Source organism: Triplophysa rosa, linkage group LG16 (assembly GCF_024868665.1).
Source record: "Triplophysa rosa linkage group LG16, Trosa_1v2, whole genome shotgun sequence".
Lineage (NCBI taxonomy): Eukaryota > Metazoa > Chordata > Actinopteri > Cypriniformes > Nemacheilidae > Triplophysa > Triplophysa rosa.
Genome location: NC_079905.1, coordinates 582,538 through 600,037, shown reverse-complemented (window position 1 = coordinate 600,037; position 17,500 = coordinate 582,538). Strand labels below are relative to the sequence as shown.

At 40.9% G+C, this 17,500-nt stretch overlaps 3 protein-coding genes across 4 annotated transcripts in view; all 3 read left to right on the top strand.

Annotated features, from left to right (window-relative positions):
* The window catches only part of LOC130566869 (sodium-dependent neutral amino acid transporter B(0)AT1-like), an 8,460-nt gene extending 1,497 nt beyond the window's left edge, over nt 1-6,963 (top strand). The window contains exons 1-12 of one of the 2 annotated variants that reach the window (XM_057354681.1): nt 1-67; nt 193-333; nt 401-538; nt 615-796; nt 3,017-3,127; nt 3,536-3,648; nt 3,725-3,853; nt 4,285-4,441; nt 4,525-4,729; nt 4,819-4,978; nt 5,107-5,269; nt 5,933-6,963. The exon at nt 1-67 is cut by the window's left edge and continues 92 nt beyond it. In XM_057354681.1, the coding sequence (XP_057210664.1) occupies nt 1-67; nt 193-333; nt 401-538; nt 615-796; nt 3,017-3,127; nt 3,536-3,648; nt 3,725-3,853; nt 4,285-4,441; nt 4,525-4,729; nt 4,819-4,978; nt 5,107-5,269; nt 5,933-6,184 (1,818 nt within the window). In that variant the 3' untranslated portion in view covers nt 6,185-6,963. The remainder of the gene's footprint in view (nt 68-192; nt 334-400; nt 539-614; nt 797-3,016; nt 3,128-3,535; nt 3,649-3,724; nt 3,854-4,284; nt 4,442-4,524; nt 4,730-4,818; nt 4,979-5,106; nt 5,270-5,932) is intronic. The other variant, XM_057354682.1, reaches the window with a different exon arrangement.
* A 326-nt stretch (nt 6,964-7,289) lies between these two features.
* Nucleotides 7,290-13,349, top strand: slc6a19a.1 (solute carrier family 6 member 19a, tandem duplicate 1). The gene is made up of 12 exons (XM_057354676.1): nt 7,290-7,524; nt 8,746-8,886; nt 9,257-9,394; nt 9,510-9,691; nt 9,761-9,871; nt 10,018-10,130; nt 10,211-10,339; nt 11,625-11,781; nt 11,860-12,064; nt 12,135-12,294; nt 12,846-13,008; nt 13,137-13,349. The coding sequence occupies exons 1-12, from the start codon at nt 7,326-7,328 to the stop codon at nt 13,347-13,349; spliced, it is 1,911 nt and encodes a 636-aa protein (XP_057210659.1). The 5' UTR covers nt 7,290-7,325.
* A 1,945-nt stretch (nt 13,350-15,294) lies between these two features.
* The window catches only part of slc6a18 (solute carrier family 6 member 18), a 6,454-nt gene continuing 4,248 nt past the window's right edge, over nt 15,295-17,500 (top strand). The window contains exons 1-4 of the mRNA XM_057354675.1: nt 15,295-15,442; nt 16,364-16,504; nt 17,000-17,137; nt 17,356-17,500. The exon at nt 17,356-17,500 is cut by the window's right edge and continues 37 nt beyond it. Coding sequence (XP_057210658.1) covers nt 15,295-15,442; nt 16,364-16,504; nt 17,000-17,137; nt 17,356-17,500 — 572 coding nt within the window. The remainder of the gene's footprint in view (nt 15,443-16,363; nt 16,505-16,999; nt 17,138-17,355) is intronic.

Below are 17,500 nucleotides of genomic sequence, written 5' to 3'. Positions count from 1 at the left end.
AAAACACACAACACTTCATCTTCTGTCGGGGCTTCATTTAATGAGGATGAGGATCCTTTAATAGAGAGTAGATGTTATCCTTCAAATCACATATACATTTCATTGCTTTAACAAAATATATTACCAGATATCAAAATCACTGTCATCGTTTGTCATTAATTGGATGAAACTGTTTCTTCTCACCTGTTTCAGGAGCTTTTATGATTCCGTTCCTGATTCTTCTGGTGCTGGAGGGAATTCCTCTTCTTCATCTGGAGTTTGCCATCGGTCAGAGACTCAGGAAGGGCAGCGTTGGAGTCTGGACCGCCATTAACCCTTATTTAGCCGGAGTGGGTGAGTATGAGATCATACGGATCACGTTTGTTCAACAGTGAGGCGTGTAAACTGACTGTGATTTCAGGCATCTCGGCTATGTTGGTGTCGTTTCTGGTGGGGGTGTACTATAACACCATCATCGCCTGGGTCATGTGGTACTTCTTCAACTCTTTTCAGGACCCGCTGCCCTGGAGTCAGTGTCCTGTCAATGAGAATCGTTCAGGTACACACGGACGCGCATGACATCAGCGTTACCGAAACGAAGTTGGTGTATAAATAAAAGTGTGTGTGTGTGACAGGGCTGGTGTCTGAATGTGCACGCAGCTCTCCGGTGGATTACTTCTGGTACAGAGAGACGCTGAACACCACGTCATCTATCGGAGAGACTGGAGGAATGCAGTGGTGGGTGGTGGTGTGTTTGGTGTGTGCCTGGACGCTGCTGTGGGTCTGCTGTATCAGAGGAATCGAGACCACCGGCAAGGTGCATACACACCATCCAACAACCATTTGGGTTCTTAAAAGAAAATGTTGAAAGGCTTCTTTCTTTTCTTTTCATCATTATTCTGAATTCTTTTGAAGTCGGCATGAAACGGAAGTTCTTTCCGCATCGTGACGTAAATACCCGAGTGGAAACGAGGTTGTTCCTAGAAGGGATCAGCTACGGCCGGGAGTGGTGCAAAATCTCGCCATATAATTACAATAAATGACATTAGCTAACGCCTACGCCTGCCCAAACGGGCGCCATCTTCTGCCGAGACGCGGGAATTCATTCAGCGCGAGCATCACGATAGATGGCTAGCAGCTAGCCGTGAGTGAACGTCGGTTGTACACTCGTTATTATGATGCATCACGGGATTGAATGAGTGCACTCAATAATGTCCAAGTTGGCTGTGTACAAATACCCCCACTTGCGGCCATTTAAGAGCGCGTGCACGCGACAGGAAGTAAGATCGCAAGTCTGTCCAATGTCTTAAAAACGCCCTTCACGCACACTGAACCCACAATATCTTGAATACCGCTTTCAAGGGGTCATGCGTCACGTTCTGGATATATCATGAGACTTTTTGCTCGGGTCTCGCGAGATGTTGCGGAAAGCTTTCCAGTTATAGTTATACAATTAGCACTAGATTAGGGTATAGGGGACTATTTCGGACATAGCCCGTGAAACGACTTTTAAAATGAGAAAAAATGTAGGGCGGGACTTCATTTCATCAGACAACTGATTGGATCGTTAAAAGGTGAAAGATTTGAACGCCAGTTTGCAATCTGTCACTCATTGCAGCCCCGCCCTCGCGCCATTCCTCATGAAGCGAGGTCGTTTCGAGATCGAGAGGGGGAGGAGGTTAACGTTTTTGATTAAAGATTACACCTATAGATTAGATTCTTAAAATAATGATGCGCACGGATAAATAATTTATAATAAATACTTCACCGCTGTGTAAAACAATTATAATTATTTTTAATTTCATGCCTACTGTAACCACAGCATAAACCCGATATGAACGTTTTGCTCCGCAGGTGCATCACACATTAATAATCATTAAGCACTCAAAGGAAAACAGTTCAAAGTGTCAAGCGGTGACAGTGTGTGGTGTGAACTGAAGCGATAAAGTCACGGGCTGCGTCCGAAATCGCCTACTTCCATACTATATAGTAGGCGAAAATGAGCATGAGTCATGAGTAGTATGTCCGAAACCTCAGTATGCAAAAAACAGTAGGCGAGAAATACCCGGATGGTCTACTACTTCCTCTGAGATTGGTGAGTGTGGATCGGATGGACACGTCTCTATCCCATGATGCCACGGGAGCTGAGCAACGGTCACATTTCAAAAGTAAATCAAATAAATATAGCGGAAAACTTTAAGGCGGACGTCCGTTTTTAACGTAAGTGGCAATAAACCGATTTCTCGTGACTAAATGATGTTTTTCTCAACTCTCACGTGTAGGTTGTTGTTAATACGTCATATGTCAAAGAGCATACGGGTCACATGACCATAAAACATGGCGGACGCAGCTTGTCCAAATCTATTCATACTACACCCACTCATACTATATAGAACGTAGTGTTTTAACGGCCGATAGGTAGATACTAATTCACATTCAGTACTACTGTCACAGTATGTGATCTCAGACGCAGCCACGCTGTCATTTATTAGCAGCACATGGACACAGACAAGCAAACATCACTTCAATCATTATCATCAGCCTTGTAAATATACAGACACTAACACGAACCTGAGGTTTGTAAATGAGCAATAAGACTGACCCAGAATAACGTCTATATGAAGAGTTTGGATCCACAATGAGATAACTCCGTTTAAAAAAAATAAAAAATCATGTTTTTTTTATTGTGCATTCCAATTAATATCAATCAAACTGCAGTTGGTTTGTTTTGATTTAAGCCATAATAACTCAAAAAATACAGCTCACTAACACAATAAAAACATGATAACATAATAAAAAACATGATTTTTGAAAAATGTAATCTCATTTTGGAACCAAACTCTTCAAATAAATCCAAGACATCTTCAGATCACATCCATCCGAAATGACCCTGAGTGAACAGTTTCAAGAGTGATGTCTCGCGTCAGATGTCTGCATGCGGATGTTTCTGAGATCAGATGAGATCAAACCATCTGACATGTATATCACGAGAACAAAGAGCACTGCTGTACAGATCTCAACCCTTCATTCTCTTCAGGCCGTCTACATCACCTCCACTCTGCCGTATGTGGTTCTGACCATCTTCCTGATCCGAGGTCTGACCCTCAAAGGTTCCGTCAGAGGAATCGAGTACCTGTTCACACCAGACGTAAGCTCACCAGAATTCTGTCATCATTCATTCAAAATCTGTATGCGAGTGGAACACGAAAGAAGATATTTTGAGAAATGTCTCCATGGTTTTCATGCGATGGAAGTCAGTGGGGTTCAGCAGGGTTTAAATAAAAGAGGAAAGATTTCTCAACGTTTGTCACTTTAAAGAGATATTTGAAGAGATGAGAAATGAGATAACTCCGTTTTGATTTTTTTTCTAAAATCATGTTTTTTTATTGTGCATAAAATCAATCAAAACTTGGTTAAAACTCAAAATTCAGCTAACTAACACAATAAAACATGATTACAAAATAAAAACATGATTTTTGAAAAATGTTAAAAACGGAGTCATGTCATTTTGGAAGCAAACTCTTCATTTGTTCTCTGGTGGTTTTGTTGTGTTCAGTTGGACGAGTTGTTAGACCCGTCGACGTGGCTGGACGCAGGTGCGCAGGTGTTTTACTCCTTCTCTCTGGCGTTTGGAGGTCTCATCTCTTTCTCCAGCTATAACTCTGTACAGTGAGTACTGTAAGCCCATCAATCTGAACTCATTCTCTTCTCTTGACCTTCATGTGTCTTATCTGTGTCGTTACAGTAATAACTGCGAGCAGGACGCTGTTATCATCTCAATCATTAACGGTCTGACATCCATCTACTCTGCCATTGTCATCTACTCCATCATCGGCTTCAGGGCAACAGAGCGATTCGATGACTGTCTCAACGGGTTTGTGTTTCATTCCCATCGGTTGTGTTTTAAAAATGAAAAATCGGTCATCGTTTACTCACCCTCAGGTTGTTTCAAACCTGGATACATTTATTTGTTCCAATGAACACAGAGAAAGATATTTGGAAGAATGTGAGCAATTTTCAGTTCTGGGGCATCATCCACTACCATAGTAGGACCTTTTTTGTTGTTGTTGTTCTGTTGAACACCTAATGAGATACTTTGAAGAATGTTCTCGGGCACCTTGGACTACCATTTAATTCTTCCTAGTGAATGATGTCCTGGAACTGAAGATGACTCTAATTTATACAGGTATGAAATGACATGAGCGTGAGTGAATGATGACAGAATTTTCATTTTTGGGTGCACTGTCCCTTTAAGGTGAACTAAAGTTGTGTTTTAGCAGCGCCGTGTTGTGTTTGTGTGTGTAGGAATATTCTGACGCTGCTGAATGTGTTCGATCTTCCCGAGGGAAACATCACAGAGACCAACTATGATTGGTTCATTCAGAATCTGAACAGCACAGCTCCAGACGCTCTTCAGGAACTCGGTCTGAGGACATGTGACATGCAGACGTTCCTCAGTCAGGTCTGCGTTCTTCATCTATAAAACAAAGCTTCTGCACGTGTCGGGGTGTAAATGTTCTTGCTTCACATCTGACGTGATGACAGGGTGTGGAGGGCACGGGTTTGGCTTTCATCGTCTTCACCGAGGCCATCACCAAGATGCCGGTGTCTCCTCTGTGGTCCGTTCTCTTCTTCATCATGCTCTTCTGTCTGGGACTGTCCACCATGTTCGGCAGCGTGGAGGGGGTGGTGGTGCCGCTTCAGGACCTCAACATCTTCCCAAAGAGATGGCCTAAAGAGATCTTCACAGGTACACGGAAGAAATCCCCACTTCATTGAAGAAGTTTTCACATGATGTGACACGTGTGTGTGTGTGTGTGTGTGTGTGTGTGTGTTTAGGGATTGTGTGTTTTGCCTCTTTTGGTCTGGCTGTTATATTCGCTCAGGGTTCTGGGAACTACTGGCTGGCTCTGTTCGACAGTTTCGCTGGATCTATTCCTCTGCTGATCATCGCCTTCTGTGAGATGATGGCTGTGTCTTACATTTATGGCATTGACAGGTCAATATAAAACACAGAAATGTACTTTTACATTTCAAACACTTGGAATTCAATAAAAAAGTAGAGCATTCACAGATTTGTAAAAAAACACAGAAAGAAATGTTCAAGACATACGTGTGTGTGAGCAGGTTCAATGATGATATAAAGTTCATGATCGGACACAAGCCCAACATCTTCTGGCAGGCCACATGGAGATTCATCAGTCCTCTGGTGGTGCTGGTCATCTTCCTCTTTTACTTTGTTACCACTGTAAGCAAAGACCTCACTTACATCGCCTGGGACCCTGAATCCGTACGTAAACATCATTTACATCTCATACACTTCACACACTTTCATTCATATAGACTCTGTGTGTCCTAGAGTACATCCTAACAAACAGAAGATGTCTGAAGACAAAATGCCCTTTAAACACAAATATACTGTATATATATATATATAAAGGCTCTGTGGAATTAATGGTAAACTAGAATCAATCAATTTAGCGCAGTTAGCATATTTATTGTCAAATTTGTCCAAATGCTTTTAAAGTCCCAGTGAAATTAAAAAAGCCTATTCTTATTTTTTCGTGAAATATTGCAGCGTTTTTGGTAAATAGTTTATAAATGTGTACCCTCAAAATCTGAAAATGCACTTCCGCCCTGAAATGACTGCATCTCAAATGACGTAAATAAGACGGCTTGGGCGGAGCATCCGTTAACTCCTCCCCTTCAGCTGTCAGTCTGCTGCCAGTTCCATTTCAAAATTCAACAGCTGTTTTTTCACTTCCAATCAATTCGCAGTGAAAAACGCAAGCCACGCCCACTCATTTTCTCCTTTGAAATTCCTTTTCACTCGGAAATGTGTCAAAATAGGGAAGTAAAAACGATCGCAACTTCCTGTTCATGGGGACTTTAAACATCAGACATTATAAAGCATTCCTCTCTCTCAGATGTTATGTTGTGTTTATATTTACAGGTGAATTTTCCCGCTCTGGTCACACTGAATTACCCCAAATGGATTTACATCATCATCTTTCTTTTGTCTGGAGTGCCAGCGTTGTTTATTCCCGGTGTGGCGCTGTACAAACTCATCCAGAAACACTGCTGCAAGAAAGAGAAACACACAGCAGAAGCCATCAGCTCCATGTCTGCTCGAATCCACATGAGTGATGAAGCAGACAAGAGCGATACGAGCATTACTACAGTTCATTCAGACAATCACAGCTAAACAAACATCGCACACACGCACATGACATACTCACGACCGCTTTACATTCAGACGAGAGAACACGCATGACATGAAACACAGAAGTGATCTGACATCAGTGAAACACCACTGTTCAAAACCATGCCTCTGAATATAACATTGCTCTCAAGAAAAAACTTCTATTCTATTTAATGTTTGTAAATGGATGACTTGGACTGAATTATAAAAAAGAATCAGTTAATAAGAGATTTACTGCTGGATAAAATAAGAACATTCCTGTGTGTTTTAAAGACAAGTGAAGATGAAGTTGTATTTATTTTGGATTTCTTCAGTCACAAAGTGGCATTTGTGTGGTTTCATGGTTGTACGGAGTTTTGAACAGTATTGTGTGTACAGTGTCTCTCTCTTAATGATAAATGATATTTACACAAGTTTACAAACATAATAATGCACTGAGCTGTAAATGATACTAATGCGTTTCTGTGTTGTTGTCGACATGCATCTGTTTTTGTACAAACCAGACTCAACTTCTGCACAAACTATCTTAAGAATCTTTCCTTCTTTGAATACCTACTGTAAAGAAAACCGCCACAAAACATCCAGCTGACACTAAACTGAAGCTTCTGAGACCTGTCCGTGTTTCTGTACATTCTACCTATACTGTAGAAATATTAACATATTATAATGAAATATTACACACATTTATATACAAATTTCGTTGTATGCAGACATGTTCAATGGCATTCAAATATGTATATATTCTATTCTATTATTCTGATAAGCTATTTTATAGTCGCAAATAAGTGATAAAGTCAATGTATGTGTATCAAAGTGTGATGTCGTTATTTGTAAGATCCGTTATGTGTAACATTAAATCCGATCTGAACAGCTACACAACTGCACTCAGGTCACGTTTATTTAATCTGTCCCAACATTTAGTTGATTAGTAAACAACATCTATTACAAACAAACAAAAGGTCAATTACGTTTAGTTGCTTAGGTTCAATGAGCATTCCATGATAGAGAAAACCATGGTTAATGGAGGTTAATCTGAGTCGACGCTCATTCATTAATGGTCATGATGTATTAACCAGCATCAGTGAAGATCTGCTGAACAAACACTTCACACGCACTGAACAACATTCACTCACAAACAGAGGACATGAGGATGAAGCTTCCAAACCCGGGTCTGGACCAGCGGATCCCGTCTCACGCTGAGCTGGAGAGGATTGAGAAAGAGGAGGCTGGAGAGAGACCTCAATGGGACAATAAAACTCAATACATGCTGACCTGTGTGGGCTTCTGTGTGGGTCTGGGGAACGTCTGGAGATTCCCGTACCTGTGTCAGAGTCACGGAGGAGGTTCGGCTCGTTTATCATTATTATTCACTTCACTATTAATCATATTAATCCTGTCGGGATATAAAACAACAACAGTGCATTCATGTCAGATGTATACTGTGTGTTCAATACTGTTGTCAGATAATGAAATTTAAAGTTTGAAAGATGAATCTATACAGACATGTAAAAACGTTCTAAAAGAAGTGAAATGAGAAAGAAACGTGTCATTGTATGATTAACTGACAGGTTAAACAGTCATTTAATAACCTGCTGGAGTTCATCAGTTAAAGTGATACTTCACCCAAAAAATCTGTCATCATGTACTCACCTTGTAGTTGTTCCAAACGTGTATAAATGTCTTTGTTCTGATGAACACAGAGAAAGATATTTGGAAGAATGCTTGTAACCAAACGGATCTCAACTCCCATTGACTCCCATAGTAGGAAAATTACTTTATCATTTTTTTTAGTTCTGTTGAACACAAAAGAAGACATGTTGAAGAATGTAGGACAGCAAACAGTTCTGGGGTCAATGGGGGGCAAAATCTGTCTGTTATAAGCATTCTTCCAAATATCTTTCTCTGTGTTCATCAGATTTATACAGATTTAGAACAACTCGAAGGGATGTAAATGATGACAGAATTTTCATTTTTGGGTGAAGTATCACTTTAATCACAGAATAATACTTTAAAGGAGCGGTGTGGAGATTTTAGCGGCATCTAGTGGTGAGGTTGTGAATTGCAACTAATGGCTCACTCAACCCCTCTCTTTCGAAGCACGACGGCAACTGACACAGGACAAACAAGTCGGCACATTTTTGCTTCTTTCCCAAAGGAGATAACGTATTTACAAAATGCGTTCTGTGGAGCAGTTTGTCCGTTTAGGGCTCCTGTAGAAACAACATGGTGAATTCCATGCAAGGGGGCCTGCTGTGTATATAGACAAAAAAAAAGCTAATTCTAAGACAATAAAAACATAACGCTTCATTACGTAAGGTGTTTATACACCTCTGAACACATTGTTACAGTATGTATATAATACTGCATTTCTGTCAATAGGTCCTCCATAAAATGACACACTGGACCTTTAAGAAATCACTCATGTCAGATCAAAAGTAAAATAACAATATTTCTTTTTTTAAATAAATGACAATCTGTCAATCTATAGAACATCTGATTATTTATAAAGATCCTTTAACCCGACATGATCTAGAGAGTAATATCCGAGTGTTCTGATGTTTCAGGAGCTTTTATGATTCCGTTCCTGATTCTTCTGGTGCTGGAGGGAATTCCTCTTCTTCATCTGGAGTTTGCCATCGGTCAGAGACTCAGGAAGGGCAGCGTTGGAGTCTGGACCGCCATTAACCCTTATTTAGCCGGAGTGGGTGAGCCATTATTGCTCACAGGTTTCTCTATCACAGCTCAAGAGATTCGATGACCGTTGTGTTTCATTAAAGCATCGACTTAAGTCTCAGATGTTTCTCTTAAAATGTAATTGTGTAAACACATGAAGAGTTCAGAAATCATCTGAGTCAATTTGATGAGAAATGTTTGAGTTCACACTGAGATCTTCAATAATATTGACTTTTGATGGCAGACGAGACAAATCTGAGCTCACACTGTTGACATCTCTTCTGAAACTCTGATGAAAGACACATCTGTCAGATTTCGAAACATCTGAGACACAGATGAGACTTTACTCCGATATGAAACCTTTAAGATCATTGAATAGATGTGGTGGTGATGTGTTTTCAGGCATCTCGGCTATGTTGGTGTCGTTTCTGGTGGGGGTGTACTATAACACCATCATGGCCTGGGTCATGTGGTACTTCTTCAACTCTCTTCAGCACCCGCTGCCCTGGAGTCAGTGTCCTGTCAATGCCAACGGAACCGGTACATACGTGTCAAAATCATGTTCTGATGACAAGGGTCTGTCATTATGTTCATGGCTGTTGTAGTATGCATACTGTAGGGATGTCTATGGATGATGTTCTGAGTCTCTCTGCAGGTCTGGAATCAGAATGTTCCGGCAGCTCAGCGGTGGATTATTTCTGGTACAGACAGACTCTGAACAGCTCGGCGTCGATCGAGGACTCGGGTGGTCTGCAGTGGTGGCTGGTGTTGTGTTCGCTGTGTGCTTGGACCGTGCTGTACGTCTGCTGTATCAGAGGCATCGAGACAACAGGAAAGGTAAGAAACACATGACCTTCGTATGATGAAATCTTCCTCACGGCTGAACTCTGATCCTGCTCTGTCCAGGCCGTGTACATCACTTCCACGTTACCGTACGCCGTCCTCACCGTCTTCCTGATCAGAGCGTTGACTCTTAAAGGATCTCAGAACGGAATCCTCTTCCTCTTCACTCCAGATGTATGTCGATCAAATTAAGCAGTGATTGTGTACAGTCAGTCTCACACACACACACACACACACACACACACACACACACACACACACACACACACACACATACACACAGAGAGGTCTGATGTATGTGCTGTCACACGTGTGTTCAGGTGAATGAGTTAATGAAACCGGCCACGTGGCTGGACGCTGGAGCTCAGGTGTTGTTCTCGTTCTCTCTGGCGTTTGGTGGTCTCATCTCATTCTCCAGTTATAACCCTGTTCAGTAAGTCCGAAAGAAAGAAATGACACCAAACATCAACCCCAGCAGCAGCTTCACGTGTCACATGTTTTACCCTCAAACAGTAATAACTGTGAGCGGGACGCCGTCACCATCTCTGTGATCAACGGCCTGACGTCTGTGTACTCCGCCACTGTCATTTACTCCATCATCGGCTTCAGAGCCACAGAGAAATATGACCACTGTCTGAAGAGGCCAGTATGCATCACACAAACCTGCCAACAACATGTTAACCCTTATGACAAACAACACTTCAAGTTGATTTGATTTAGAACACTTAACTTGACTTCAAGTATACTTTAAAGTATATTTCAGTATACTAGTGTACTATTATGCAGTGAATATACAAATATCAATGTACTTTTTTCAATACTACTTGATACTGAAATGGTCATTTTTTTAAGTTCATAAAAGTGTACTTTTAAGTATACTATATAGGTAGTAAACTTTGAGTACATAGCTATGTTTACAATTGCATTTTTAATTTGTACCGGCACTTCAATACTTGTGGCACACTTTTGACTTCATGAAGGTAGACATTGAACTGAAGTATACTCTCAGTAAAAGACGAGTTTAGTAGTGTTTATACTGCAAGTATACTTGTACATTTTCTTTAGGTGAACTTAACATCATACGACGAACTTTGTTCACTATTGATATATTATTTTTGCTTTGCTTCTATTTAGGTATGAGTTGTTGTAGTTGAAACATAGGTTTGACACCGTGTCTACACCGGACGGGGCCCGACACGACACGTGGCTTGTTCTAGTGATGGGATTCTCACGTCGCACTGCGCCGCATCCAGTGTGGACAAAATGTAAAGTTATAATGGATTCTAATGCGTTTTATTGTCTTTTGTCGCGTGGAATCGCATCGCACCACATCCGGTGTAGACATGGTTTGAGTGTACTTGAAGTAGATTTGAAGTAAATTCCTATGATACCGTATATGTTTACAGAGAAGATCAATTTTACACGTTTTATTTACTTCAAACTACAACTTTAACTACAAGTCAAGTACACTTGGAATACTTCATTATAGCAATACAAGGTCATATATATACACTGTTAAACTTTGCTGTAATTTTGCAGCAGGTTTGCCAGTAACGTAAGGTCTTTTTCACATAAAGTCCGAAAGTTTCGTATGCGTTTTTTCGTATTTGTACTCAGAGACACCGTTCAAACGAGCGCCAAATACGAAAGAACGGACTGTATGTTCAAAGATCTTAAGGTCCGACTCACATTTGGTGTCTTTCGCTCACGCAACTTTGTTATTTTAAACGTAGACACGCGGCAGGCACGCAGAAATAGCGAGCGACGGGTCGTTTGAAGTGAGAAAGCGGCGTTTTCCACGCGGTTTTAGATACGAAATGTGAATCGCCCCTAATAGCACGAAGACTCTCTTTAGCTCTAGCACACTTGGACAAAGTTCTTTTTTCGATAAGAATGCTGAAAGTCAATCTCCCAAAACCTCTCACAGGAACATGTTGACGTTGATGAATGCGTTTGATCTTCCGGAGGGAAACGTCACAGACGGTAACTATGGTAACGTCCTCCATCATCTCAACATGACATCATCAGAAGCGATCGCTGGACTGAAGCTGAACACCTGTGACCTGCAGACTCTTCTCAGTGAGGTGTTCACACACGTCGTTTCGTTTCGTTTCCTTCATCATCTTGAGTTTTGCGTTTGCGTGAGTGTGTTGCTTGTTCAGGGTGTGGAGGGCACGGGTTTGGCTTTCATCGTCTTCACCGAGGCCATCACCAAGATGCCGGTGTCTCCTCTGTGGGCCGTTCTCTTCTTCATCATGCTCTTCTGTCTGGGACTGTCCACCATGTTCGGCAACATGGAGGGGGTGGTGGTGCCGCTTCAGGACCTCGATGTTCTTCCTAAGACGTGGCCTAAAGAGATCTTCACAGGTACACACATGATCTCGGTGTGTGATGTATGATGAATGTTCTCTGAGCTCTCTCGTGTGGTGTGTTTCAGGTCTGACGTGTCTGGTGTCTTTCCTCGTGGCTCTTATATTCGTTCAGTCGTCTGGAAACTACTGGTTGACTCTGTTCGATGGATTCGCCGGCTCTATTCCTCTGCTGGTCATCGCTCTCTGTGAGATCATCGCTGTGGTTTACATCTATGGCATCGACAGGTACCATACAGAACACCATTCCATTAACCCATTTTGTTTATATCGCGCTTTTCACCATTTTTCATTGTTGCAAAGCAGCTTTACATACATCTTAATAAAAAAAGGGAAAACTGAAAAGCAGTATATTGTATTGAGATACACCACACACACATAACAACACAAAAACATCTGCAAATCATTCAACTGAAAATCCTCATCATTGGTTGACATCATGAGTCAATAAGATGAGAAAACTTCAGACTTCAAGAGGAAACTTACTCATACACTCTTGGTGCTTAAAGGTTGTTCACAGCGATGCCATGGAAGAACCATTTTCAATCATTCAGTCCAAGGCTCTTTAAAGAAGCGTCTCTTTCTTACCTTTTTATCATCTGAAGAACCTTCTTTCCCCACAAACAACCTTGTGTGAAACAGAAAGATTCTTCAGATGTTAAAGGTTCTTCTTTCGAAGCCCCTTTTATTAAGAGTGTTGGAAAGCAACACACATGTTTTTTCGGTCTGTAACACTTTTTCCCTTCTACAACAAGTCTGTGGTCTTGTTTCTCTTTCAGGTTCAACAGAGACATTGAGTTCATGGTGGGCCACAAACCCAATCTATTCTGGCAGATGTGCTGGAGATTTCTCAGTCCTCTCCTCATTCTGATCATTCTCATCTTTTACTTCATAACTACAGTCAATAAACAGCTCACGTACACTGTGTGGGATCCTCACTGGGTACATCACACGTTCATTCTTCACTGATGTTCTGTAATCAATCACATCTGTCTGAGAGAGAGAGCGTTAGTTCAGTACACAGACTCACCTTTCTTTCTTTCTTTCTTTCTTTCTTTCTTTGTCTCCAGATGAATTTTCCAACCCTTAAAAAGTTGACATACCCTGACTGGATCAATGGCATCATCTTCGTACTGGCCGGTGTTCCCGGTCTGCTCATCCCCGGAGTGGCCATCTTTAAATATCTGTGGAAATGTTTCCGCTCAAGAGAACATGAACTCGAGGCAGAGATGACCGTCAGCCTTTCTGAGAAACTTCAGATGAGTGTTAAAACCTCACAATAAATGACGCCTGTTTCTGAGACAGTGACCTGTGGATCTGTGTCTTCACTTTCAAACCAAATGATGGAAAATCTGAATGATGTCAGACATTGGGCTCTTTTGACGTCTCTTACATCTTGTATTATGTGTGTCATGTATAAGTAGGAAGAGAAAATGTTGGATTCGTGTAATCTATAGGATAATATACATTCGGATGATCATATAATATCTCTTATACTACACGTGTGTGTAATACACAGCTACTGTACCGAATGAATGAATAAATCAATAAACGGACAGTTTAATAGTCTTTATTACATGAACGGTTTGATTGAAGAATGTCACTGTTGACCAATCACGAAACAGAAGACTGGAACTGTATATTAATAGTTTCAGCAGTCCTGTGGTCTTGTCTTTATTAAACATGTGACGGCTCTCATCTTTCATTAATAAATGATGATCAGATTGTGTCGTAATAGAGATTGCGGTCAATGTCCCTGTGTGCTGGACAAGAGGGAAGGGCTCTTGTGATGGATTATGGGGTACACGTTTATAATCACACACGACACACACACAAGAGGTGTCAATCACAAACTTGTTAACACACACACAATGTTCACAACTCATAAACAATTATCAAAATGATATACAATTCAAACAGAAAAGTAATATTTCACAAACCCAAGCTTTCACCTACTTAATTATTAACCAGTGGTTGATATCCAGTCATGTCACATGAATTTATGATAGTACTAACCATCTATAAACGCAGACTGAACCAGGATCAGTGGTTTCTGCAGGACAATCACATTCAGTATTTACACTCTTAACACTTTAATGATGCAGAGGATGAATGAAACATTCAGGAGAGGATCGAACATTCTGACCGTATAGTTCACTGTTTGTCATATTGATTTATTACCGTCTTTGAGTTGCACAAGCTGTGGCCAACTATGACCTTGAACATAAAACTACACTCACGGTATCTGAATATGAATACTATCCCAGACACTTTTTATAGGTGACGCACTTATACGGCTATTTTAGAGCATGTTAAATACAGTAGTGTTGATTTTCTTGATGTCTTTCAGAGAGACAAACTGATTTAATCAGCAACTGCACTCACTGCATGTGCAGACAGATGACAGAAGGGGGCGCTGTGACACACCTGCACTGACACTCCTCCTCCTCCTCCTCCTCATCATCATCATATCAAACATCACTTTATGCTGTGTGTGCATTGGGAATGTATCTATAAAAATGCTTTCTATCAAAACATTTCATTGTATTTTTGTATTTATTTAGGTTTAATGACCAACATGCTGAACCCTTGAGGGACTATTCAGCCAATCATCTTATTCCTGCTTAGTTTGACATTGTAAAGCAGAATATTACTGAAACATCATGTGACGGATGGACAAGCATTAGTACAGTTAGAACAGTTCGTGGAACCGGGAATTGTTAGGCAGAACCAGAACCGGAAAATTCCCAACCCTACAGAAAAGGGAATCATTCATTTGAAATAAAACGCCCATTAAAACCATTTATTGTATTCTTTTCTGTATGTACTCTATATATACTGCTGTATTTTACACATGTGTTCTATTAATTTAGCAGATTTTGTGTAAAAAAATTGTTTATGTAAAATTGCTGTGAAACAATTAAACATTGTAAATGTGCTATATAAATAAATCTGAATTTCTGATCGAGCGATGGAGCGAAACAAAAGGACTTTTGTTTTTAACATTATCCACATAAAAACTGATTCTGCATGATAAATATTATAGCAGGCGACCTCTGCATCTGGAGTTGTGTGTTTTTACAGTAAACACAGTGTTTTGGGTGAAGTCACAGGGGTTACACATTAAACTGCAGGACACATTTAAATGGAATGTGTGAATGATAACACACACACACCGTCGGTATATAAGCCACAGCGCAGCTCCCACACACAGATCTGATCATCAGGATGGACACGTCCAGCACCAACTCTCATCACACTCAACAGAGACCCAAGTGGGACAATAAGGTTCAGTATCTGCTCACCTGTATTGGATTCGCTGTGGGACTCGGGAATGTTTGGAGATTTCCATACCTGTGCCAGATTTACGGAGGAGGTGCGTCATCTGTCATTTCAGGATTGAAGTTGAAATCAACACAATAACACTACAAACAGATTCAAAACCAATGAATACTGATGAAGAGTTTGCTTCCAAAACGTTTATTTTGAAGAGCGTACTGGTCACATACCTCATGTTTTATTGACAGAATCTACAGCTGATTCTTCGTCTTCTCTGATGATTATCATCATTATTACATCTGTGCGTGTGTTTATTTGCAATATTTCAAATATGTTTCAATCCTCAAATGCTGAAGACTTCCCTGTGGAAAAAAACACAGCACATGCTGGGTTATGTTTTGATGCTGGTTTGTGCTGGTTTAAGATGGTCAAGTGCTGGTTCCTCACCAGCTCAAACCAGCATCAAAACATACCTAAGGCCCAATTCACATTTGGCGTCTTTTCCGCGCGCATATTCGTTATTTTAAATGTAGACGCGTTTCTCGGCGCCGCATCGAGATGGAAATAGTTCAACTTTTCGTAGTGCCGCGCGTGCACCGCGGGTCATTTGAAGAGAGGAAGAGGCGCCAAATGTGAATCGGGCCTAACCCAGCATATGCGGTTTTTTCAACAGGGTTGTATATATAAATCGACACACCAAAGCTCCAAAAATATCAAAAATGTATGAATTAAAAGACTTTCGCATGGCGCGTGACGTTTCGAGCACACAGGCTTTTAAATAATACATTTTTTATATTTTTGAAGCTTTGGTGTGTCGACTTATATACCATTTTCTTTATTACATACAATTTACTTCATTCTTATTTATACAATTTACTTTATTTGTTTTGTTTTGTTCGAGCGCCCACTTGAGGTTGATGTGCGTGCTTTTGTCGTCTTTTAATCCTCAAACGCTGCTCATTTTTGTCTTTGCAAAGTTGTTAGTTTTGCATCAAGTCTTGTGTTGTGTGTGTGTCAGGTGCGTTCTTGATCCCGTACCTGATCGCTCTGGTGTTTGAGGGTCTGCCGTTACTCTATCTGGAGCTGGCCATAGGTCAGAGTCTGAGGATGGGCAGCATCGGGGTCTGGCACTCAATCTCTCCTCTGTTGGGTGGAGTGGGTGAGTGAGCGGTGTGATGTCATCGTGACAGACTGATGTAGATCCAGAACTAAAGGAGTCTGTCCGCTCATGTTAATGCATAATAACAAGTAACAGACTCTGACTGTAATGGATGTTTTGTGAATCATTGTGGGATTGTTGCACATTTTCTCGTGAAGACGTTTAACAATGACTTCAAACTGCTAACATTCTTTAGATGGAAACGAAAAGAAATTCGACATACACATATGAAGAGTTCGGTTCCAAAATGAGATAACTCCATTTAAAAAAAATCAAAAATCATGTTTCTATTGTGTTAGTTAGCTGTATTTTTTGAGTTATCTCATTTTGGAACCAAACTCTTCAGATATATATATATATATATTCACCTTTACATGTCGACCAGAACACTCTGCATTTGAGTTTGAAGGAAACACAAAATGATGTTGATGTCATCAAACCCGAGCCCTCGGTGAGTCTGTGATATTTCAGCTGAAGATGATGTTGTGTTGACAGGTGTGGCGTCGATGATCATCTCATTCCTGGTGGGTTTGTTCTATAACACCATTCTGGCGTGGGTTCTGTGGTACTTCTTTCACTCGTTTCAGGAGCCTCTTCCCTGGAGTCAGTGTCCTGTAAACGACAACCTCACAGGTACACAAACACAAACAACACGCACAAGAGAATCATGACTTTCATGACTGTAACGCACGCACACACACACACATGAAATGTATTCTGATCTTCTATTGTTGTATTATTGATGCTTTGAGCAAGATTTACCTGTCAGCATAATAATCAAAGTGTTTCTTTAGTTCTTGTGTCAGTTTGTAGTGAAAGTGTTTTTCAGTGTAACGTGATGTTTGACTCAGGTTATGTGCAGGAGTGTGTTCTCAGCACACCGGTGAATTATTTCTGGTACAGAAAGACTCTGAACATCACTCCAGACATCGAGGAGAGCGGCTCTCTGCAGTGGTGGCTGGTGGTGTGTTTGGCTTCGGCCTGGAGCATCGTTTA

Excerpts from the sequence above, each read along its gene's own strand:
- slc6a19a.1 (XM_057354676.1), top strand. The coding sequence starts at position 7,326 with ATGAGGATGAAGCTTCCAAACCCGGGTCTGGACCAGCGGATCCCGTCT. Across the intron at positions 9,692-9,760 it reads GCATCGAGACAACAGGAAAG|GCCGTGTACATCACTTCCAC; the intron begins GTAAGAAACACA and ends TGCTCTGTCCAG. Across the intron at positions 12,065-12,134 it reads GCCTAAAGAGATCTTCACAG|GTCTGACGTGTCTGGTGTCT; the intron begins GTACACACATGA and ends GGTGTGTTTCAG.